General features: G+C 38.7%; 2 protein-coding genes across 2 annotated transcripts in view; one reads left to right on the top strand and one right to left on the bottom strand.

The window, feature by feature from the left end:
* The window catches only part of LOC139548844 (zinc finger protein 180-like), a 274,302-nt gene that overhangs the window by 137,026 nt on the left and 127,881 nt on the right, over window positions 1–9,395 (bottom strand). The gene's annotated exons all lie outside the window — the stretch shown is intronic.
* Window positions 2,658–5,694, top strand: LOC139549756 (zinc finger protein ZFP2-like). Its single transcript, XM_071360509.1, has one exon. It carries the CDS (start codon window positions 3,489–3,491, stop codon window positions 4,278–4,280), a length of 792 nt encoding a protein of 263 aa, XP_071216610.1. The 5' UTR covers window positions 2,658–3,488; the 3' UTR covers window positions 4,281–5,694.

Raw genomic sequence — 9,395 nt, 5'->3', positions numbered from 1 at the left:
ACTTTGGCCGCCTTTCCTTCCAGTTCTCTGCTGCCAATGACTGGATCGAATTGCAAAAATCGCTGAAGTTGGAGACTTATATCTCCCTCACTAACTTTAAGCATCAGCTATCTGAGCAGCTTACCGATCACTGCAGCTGTACACAGCTAAATTGTAATTACTTTGCTACTACGGCCTATTTATTGCCTTATTGCCTTTATTGCCTCTGTACTCCATTTGCACACACTGTATTGTTCATGACGTCCTCCAGTGATTTTTAACTTAAAACTGTATATAGATTTTTCTATTGTGTTATTGACTGTACTTTTGTTTATCCCACGTGTTATTCTATGTGTAACTCTGTTGTTTTTGTCGCACTGCTTTGCTTTATCTTGGCCAGGTCGCAGTTGTAAATGAGAACTTGTTCTCAACTGGTCTACCTGGTTAAATAAAGTTGAAAAAGAAAAAATGTAGAAATTGTTCATGACGTCCTCCAATGATTTTAACTTTTCCTGTTGAAAAGTGATATATAAATACATTAAAGTATAAACACACTAAAGGGAAACAAATACATGTTTTGAGCAAAATAGTGTTTTTTTTAGACAACTCCAAACTAGAAGGAGTGAGTGATGTCATAGTAAGGCCTTCAAGGAGTTGGCTTGATGGGAAGTCGTGATGTCATCCAATAGGAGACTGATCTTCATGTGAATATTCATTATTCTTTTTTAAATCCTTCCTGTTCTGTCAGGTTGGTTGTTGATCATTGCTAGAAAGCCATTTTCAAGTCTTTCCATAGACTTTAAAGACGATTTAAGTCCAAACTGTAACTAGGCCACTCAGGAACATTCAATGTCATCTTGGTAAGCTCCTCCAGTGTCGATTTGGCCTTGTGGTTTAGGTTATTGTCCTGTTAGTACAGTTTTTTGTATTCAGATCTCTGAAATGCACTCTACCTACGTAACATTTAGTTTCCTTATATTACGTTGGGAAAACAGTTTTCATGGGCACAGAAATTCTAAATAATTTAAGAGTTTGCACAATCCAATGGTTTTAACTGAGAGTCACCTTAACTTTATTGACAACACCCAAGTGGATACTGTCATTAATGTGGTTCTTCAATAATTACACATAATTCTTAATACTGTAGCTGTTTAGTTAGTCACATGTTCAACTATCATCAGCTGATCCAGGAAATCATTTTCTGAATGACAGTCACATGACCAACATCACGACATGCAACAACAACCAAAGTGCTTCTTCATTCATTACTCTGGTAAAGACAGTTATGCCGTGCTCCACGTTGGATCCAACATCCCTAACAAATTGGTGTTTATAATGTTATTGTCTGCTTGATTTACTGTAGAGTCTCGTTAGTCTGTTTCAACACAGAGATATTTAGCTCATAATGTGTAGAGAACTGTTCCTTGATGGATAGGCTATTGTACAACACACAGAGCTATTTTCCTTTATTCAGGACGTTTAGAATGACAACACATTACAGAGTAGCCTAGTGGGATTATTCACAAAATTATCTGGTGATCAGGTTATGAAATGTCATGACAAAGACATTTTAGTTTCCATGTTTCACCTGAAATATTAAATTATTTATAGTCTTAGGTCTATGTTGTTGTTAGGTGAAGTTATGGGTCCTACAGTAGGTCTATGTTATTGTTAGGTGAAGTTATGGGTCCTACAGTAGGTCTATGTTATTGTTAGGTGAAGTTATGGGTCCTACAGTAGGTCTATGTTATTGTTAGGTGAAGTTATGGGTCCTACAGTAGGTCTATGTTGTTGTTTGGTGAAGTTATGGGTCCTACAGTAGGTCTATGTTGTTGTTAGGTGAAGTTTTGGGTCCTACAGTAGGTCTATGTTATTGTTAGGTGAAGTTATGGGTCCTACAGTAGGTCTATGTTATTGTTAGGTGAAGTTATGGGTCCTACAGTAGATCTATGTTATTGTTAGGTGGGAGTTATGTGCCAATTTGTTAAACACTTAGTATACAAACCCTTATTGTCAGGCTGATGGCAAAGCTAGCCAAAGATAATTTTACTGGTTGAAGTATTTTTTAACTATAAAGCAGTTGATTTTCGACAATAACACAAACATTTTAAGCAGGTGATTCAAGCGAGCCTTACAATTATAATCCAATAGTAGTGTGAAATGCACTCTAACCTGTAAATGGAGGCTATTGTTGCTGTTAGCCTATGAGAACTCCCCTGAGTTTTTCCCCACGGTGGTGAATTAGTGAATAGACACAGAGCTTAATGTGAGTTTCCTTGAGTAGCACTCCTGATCTTGTGCTGTAATGTTCAGAATACATTGTGAAAATCTAAAATCTTCGCTCACCATTTTTGCTCCAGGCAGATATACTACTTACATAACTAGTGGTTTCCTCATTACCAGATATACTACATCCATAACTAGTGGTTTCCTCATTACCAGATATACTACATCCATAACTAGTGGTTTCCTCATTAGCAGATATACTACATCCATAACTAGTGGTTTCCTCATTACCAGATATACTACATCCATAACTAGTGGTTTCCTCATTAGCAGATATACTACATCCATAACTAGTGGTTTCCTCATTACCAGATATACTACATCCATAACTAGTGGTTTCCTCATTACCAGATATACTACATCCATAACTAGTGGTTTCCTCATTACCAGATATACTACATCCATAACTAGTGGTTTCCTCATTACCAGATATACTACATCCATAACTAGTGGTTTCCTCATTACCAGATATACTACATACATAACTAGCGGTTTCCTCATTAGCATGGAGGAGTTTCTGCAACCAAATCGTGTGCATCTTGCCCTCGTGCCGCAATTTTAGCAAACACAGAAAGGGGCCTATTTTGGAGACCAAAAGTCATCTGGCACACTGCTTAGGATTTCAACAACTTGAAAAACTGTTTGTAGCCTGCAATCATCGATGTTACTACTAAATGTGAAAACAAGACTAAATCTGACTATTGTTGCTGTCTTGACTGGCTTAATTTTCAAATTGAACAGACGTCAATTGTTGTACAACTTCATGGGTACGCTCTGGGCATAACCTTTTACCTCAAATTAACAGTGGATTTCTGCTGTTGTGGGCCTTTAACCATCTGTCTGACCTTGTTGTTCACACAGGAGAGAGGCGTGACTATCGTGGATCCTCTGGGGAGCCTCAACAACATCATGATGCTGATGAGGCAGAGAAGAGTCTCTCCAGATCAGAACTCCTCAAGAAACACCAGCAGAGACCCACAGGAAAGAAATCTCACTGCTGCTCTGACTGTGGGAAAAGATTCAACTACTCATCACACCTTAAAATACATCAAAGAATTCACACAGGAGAGAAACCTTATAGCTGTGATCAATGTGGGAAGAGTTTTACTACATCTAGCAATCTAACTGAACACCAGAGAATTCACACAGGAGAGAAACCTTACGGCTGTGATCAATGTGGGAAGAGATTTATTCTGCTACAAACCCTGAAATCGCACCAGAGAATGCACACTGGAGAGAAACCTTTTGGCTGTTATCAATGTGGGACGAATTTTTCTCACTTAAGCAGCCTGATAGGACACCAGCGGGGACACACAGGAGAGAAACCTTATAGCTGTGATCAATGTGGGAAGAGTTTTACTACATCTAGCAATCTAACTGAACACCAGAGAATTCACACAGGAGAGAAACCTTATAGCTGTGATCAATGTGGGAAGAGTTTTACTATATCTAGCTCTCTGACTATACACCAGAGAACACACACAGGAGAGAAACCTTATAGCTGTGATCAATGTGGGAAGAGATTTATTCTGCTGCAAACCCTGAAATCACACCAAAGAATACACACTGGAGAGAAACCTTTTGGCTGTTATCAATGTGGTACGAGTTTTTCTCACTTAAGCAGCCTGATAGGACACCAGCGGGGACACACAGGAGAGAAACCTTATAGCTGTGATCAATGTGGGAAGAGTTTTACTACATCTGGCAATCTAACTATACACCAGAGAATTCACACAGGAGAGAAAGCTTATGGCTGTGATCAATGTGGGAAGAGTTTTACTACATCTAGCAATCTAACTGAACACCAGAGAACACACACAGGAGAGAAACCTTATGGCTGTGATCAATGTGGGAAGAGTTTTACTACATCTAGCAATCTGACTAGACACCAGCAAGTACACACAGGAGTGAAACCTCATAGCTGTGATCAATGTGGGAAGAGTTTTATTAGATCTAGCCAGCTGACAGTACACCAGAGAACACACACAGGAGTGAAACCTAATATATGTGATTGATGTGGGAAGAGATACTCTGATAAAATATCTCTGATTAAACATCAGAAAATACATACAAGAAGGAGTTGTTTCATAATATCAATGAAATTATGTCACAATGTAGAATGTTTTAACATTGTAGTAGGAGTATTTTAATGATTTTTGATCTATTTGAATGAATGTCAGAATGTAGAACCATAAACGTTTGTCCCCTGTTCAGTTGATATTATCTATCTATATTATCTATCTATTGATTTTAGCCTCAGCGGAAAAACCCAGGCCCTGAATTGAAAGAGTACTATTTATTAAACAAAAAGTGACAAAAAAAATTGTGTTACACTTAACACGTTGGTGACCCACTTGAATCAAAATGCAACACTTCAACATGTTTAGGTTTTCAATATATCCCAAACTGTTTCTGCATATTGGTTATTGATTTGGGCACATTAAAACTGTGTTTTGACATTGCGCTATTCCCATTTAGCCAAATGTCATTGAAAAGACGTTGAAAATACGACTATTAAGCCCAACGTCAAATATATGTTCGGTTGCAGTTGTAGTTTTCGGGTTGTTTTTTCAATGACTTGAAAACAACTTAATTTCAACATACTTGCAGCCTAAACACATGGACGCAGTATAATAAATTGTATTAACAATCTTACATCTTACATTTCACACGTATAGCTCGGTAGCACGTCCAGGACGCACTGATTGGTGTCACCTCGTTAGTCAGTATGTGTTACACCTGTGCTGGCTTGTCCATCTCGTTAGTGGGAAGGTGTTTCACCTGAGCTGGTCCAGGTTCTATATAAGAGTGTCTGGCCCAGTGCTCCAGTTGTCTTGATAGATGTGCAACATTATGTTATAATACTTTTATTGCATCAACTGGTTGTTTTATGCAACAGAATAGAGGGTTCTTAGAACTATTGTGTCTGTGTTCTACTTCGGATGGGCCTCTGGGAGAAAACATTGACAGGAGATTTACAATGTCTTTTGGGTGATTAAAACCTAAAGAGACCGCATTCCAGAGCATGAGTTAATGTTTCTGTTCTATATGGTAACAGGGAGAGATGACCCCAGGGCCAGACCCTGGTCTCTACACAAAGAGTACTGTTTTTACAGCAGATACTGTCTGCTGAGAATTATATTATTATTATATTATAGAATTATTATAATTATAGGTATCTTTCATCCAAATATTAATCTTGTGACCCGTTCTATACATCTGCTAGTCGTCATGTAGATTGAAAGGGGTGTATCTTGGCTATAAAAGACCTTTGTACTTTTGTCTCGTGCCTCTCAACGAATCATCTGTCAGTGATTTGTCGACCAGCCATCATTATCGTAGAGCACTCAATTGATTCACTTTATATGTGTGCGTTGTATTGACCTGCTCCCTTATTAATAAGTGAATAAAGATTTAGTTGAAGAATAACTCTGACTTGTGTGATAAGTTTGTCTCATTTGATATGAAAGAAATTAACCACATTTGGGGATGTTAATCTTCACTTGGTGACCACTCCTGACGACCTGGTAAATGGTGCACAAGGGATCCCTCAAACTTGGGATCTCGGGGAGACCACACTTTGGGAATGGAGCAGATAGACCCACCTTTGATCTGAGAGGCAGCGAGCTGAGTGGATACCAAATCTCAAACCTAGTTTAAAAAAAAAAAGAGGTGAGTGAACCACGCAAAGTGTAGTTTTTAGAAAAGCCTCGTAGGCTCTGAGTGTATATTCCTGTGTGGAGGTGTAAACAGGGCCGAGTCAGGAGGCTCTGAGTGTGTATTCCTGTGTGGAGGTGTAAACAGGGCCGAGTCAGGAGGCTCTGAGTGTGTATTCCTTTATTTTCCCAGTATTAGAAGAGTTGCTAGATTTATTGAATAAACCTTTTTCCATAAAGTTAGTGAACCAAGGTGGCTGATTAGCTGTAGATTATACGTCAGTGGCAGAATCACCTGAAAGACGCACATCGCCATCTGCTGACTGGAGTTGGTATCACAGCTGAGAAAATACTTTCAGACAAAAAGCTAAATAGCGACTGCCTCTAAAAACCACCTTTGAAAACGGGCGATGTGGCATCAGAAACATTTATTATAGTGTAAAAATGTACTACAAAGTTAATGTGAATTAATATTTGCAAAACAATTTACCAAACTTAACACATTACAAAATTGCAACATTTCTGCAGACATGTCAGACCATAATAAATAATACATTTACTTTGTATAGTGCTTTTCATGAAATTTAAAATATATAAAATAGTGATGTACAATAAAAACAACATACATTAAAAATGAATCATAGGTAAACTAACAATATTGTAGACTTGATGCTAAATACAGATTTTTCAGCTTTAGTGTGTACATCGTATCCACTTAGTTATGTTAGGAAGTTTGCCATCTTTATGACCGACCCTGGTAACTTCACCCCAACTTCTCTTCTCCCCAGAACACAGTAGCATAACAACATAAGTGTTTTTCTGACATTTTGGGCAAATTTATGGGCAAATGTCCCATGGGGACGTCCTCGAGGGAGTGGATGTTCTCCCCATCAAAGGCCAGCGGGATTTCACTCTCACGGTGAAATGGATTTCCACCGATGTGCAGTAAAGGAGTGAAGAGCGGTGAAATATGTCAACAAAAGTAAGAAAAGATTAATACACATACAATTAACAAAGAACATAACAAATGTTCCCATGAAGATTCAGTTTGTATTTGTAACAGTATTACTTTAGACCGTCCCCACGAGCGCGAACAAGGGACCCTCTGCACACATCAACTGCGGCCCTTGCAGAGAAAGGGGAAACACTACTTCTAGGTTTCAGAGCAAGTGACGTAACTGATTGAAACGCTGTTAGCGCGTACCCGCTAACTAGCTAGCCATTTCACATCCGTTACATATTGACAGCTATGTAGGTTGAATGTACACTTCAAATGCAGCTGTCCTACAACAGATCTGTACCTTCTTCTTGATCCCAATTGCATTGTGTCCATGTTCTGTCTTATAAGAATTTCAAAGGAAGAGAAAATGTGTCAAAGAATAGTCTTACAAGCATTAAAATATATATATATAAAATAAATATTGAAAGATAAATGGCATCGACATACAATTGATTGTAAATTAGAAGAACATATTGGAGAAAGCACTAGCCAATACAGTACTGCCATACAGTAACAGTACTGCCATACAGGCCTAATATACCATTTCAAGATATCTTTGTTCACAAATTGTTTAATTTGCTGTTTGGGGTTTTAGGCTGGGTTTCTGTACAGCACTTCGAGATATTAGCTGATGTACGAAGGGCTATATAAAATAAACTTGATTTGATTTGATTTAATATTTTATCAGGCTGACTTGAAAGATTATATGCAACATTTTGCTGCGTGGCAATACTGTGTTTGGATTCTGAAGGGCGTTTATACAAAAGAGGTAGTCTAGACACTGTATTAATACCATTATGCATTTGAATCCCATCTACAGCTACCATCTAAGATATTAATTTCCCTCCACAAGGGGGCGGACATGTAACGTTTCCAAAATGGGACAGTATTGTACATGTAACGTTTCCAAAATGGGATAGTATTGTACATGTAACGTTTCCAAAATGGGATAGTATTGTACATGTAACGTTTCCAAAATGGGATAGTATTGTACATGTAACGTTTCCAAAATGGGATAGTATTGTCCATGTAACGTTTCCAAAATGGGATAGTATTGTCCATGTAACGTTTCCAAAATGGGATAGTATTGTCCATGTAACGTTTCCAAAATGGGATAGTATTGTCCATGTAACGTTTCCAAAATGGGATAGTATTGTCCATGTAACGTTTCCAAAATGGGATAGTATTGTCCATGTAACGTTTCCAAAATGGGATAGTATTGTCCATGTAACGTTTCCAAAATGGGATAGTATTGTCCATGTAACGTTTCCAAAATGAGATAGTATTGTCCATGTAACGTTATGCCCCCTTGTGAGTTAATAGTATTGCATGCTGTAGCAGGCTATATAAAGAGGAAGACCTCCATTGACGATTCAGTTCGTTGTAACATCGTCTGGACAGGTCACCGTCCTTAGTTAGTTAGTTAGTTAGTTAACGTTAGCTAGTTCATTATCACAAAAGTGAGAACTGCTCTAGATTGGAAACTTACGTTAATGAGTGTAAAGCCATGTTGGCTTTATGGAAACGATATACAATATATGGGAAAGAATATAGTTGAGGGAAATAATCCAAACCTAGTTGTGCCTAGTTAGGACATAACGTTAGCTAGCTAGATAACGGTACTGTACTGTAGCTCATACAACGCCGACGGTCAAACCCGGCTTTCTAATATTTACGGTAATTAGCTATAGTAACGTTATGGAAGCTATTCACAGAAAACCATTGTCTTCGTTATTCATTATTAGTATGTTATATTATAATAATAAATTATTTCGAGACATATTCATAGCCAAACATCAACCCAACTTAACCTTTTTAACTGTTGTCGCACCCAAACTTGTCACCATCGTTTTCAGTTGTAATTGTGAAGTTCCCGGAAGAAGTCCAGCAACAACGGAGGTTCCTCGATGAACCCACCTTCTAACAAGTTCTTTGAATAACCTTTTGGGGCTGTTTTTCATTGACCAAGAACCCTGCGGTTCTTAGGGGATCTGAGAACAACTCCAGTTGAACCCTTCATTTTTAGAGTTGTAGTTGGCTCTATTTACTCTCAGATGCAAAACATGATGATTAGCATCAACGATCAAGTCAGCTGCTGCTGCTCCAATACAGTATGAGGTGAGACGTTGAACTGATGTTGAACTGGGCAGTCAGCTGCTGCTGCTCCAATACAGTATGAGGTGAGACGGTGAACTGATGTTGAACTAGGCAGTCAGCTGCTGCTGCTTCAATAGAGTATGAGGTGAGACGGTGAACTGATGTTGAACTAGGCAGTCAGCTGCTGCTGCTCCAATACAGTATGAGGTGAGAAGGTGAACTGATGTTGAACCGGGCAGTCAGCTGCTGCTGCTCCAATACAATATGAGGTGAGACGGTGAACTGATGTTGAACCGGGCAGTCAGCTGCTGCTGCTCCAATACAGTATGAGGTGAGACGGTGAACTGATGTTGAACCGGGCAGTCAGCTGCTGCTGC

This window comes from Salvelinus alpinus, chromosome 2, assembly GCF_045679555.1.
Source record: "Salvelinus alpinus chromosome 2, SLU_Salpinus.1, whole genome shotgun sequence".
Classification (NCBI taxonomy): Eukaryota; Metazoa; Chordata; class Actinopteri; order Salmoniformes; family Salmonidae; genus Salvelinus; species Salvelinus alpinus.
Note: the sequence above shows the minus strand (reverse complement) of the source record. Positions and strands in the feature narration are given on the sequence as shown.

Excerpts from the sequence above, each read along its gene's own strand:
- LOC139549756 (XM_071360509.1), top strand. The coding sequence starts at position 3,489 with ATGCACACTGGAGAGAAACCTTTTGGCTGTTATCAATGTGGGACGAAT.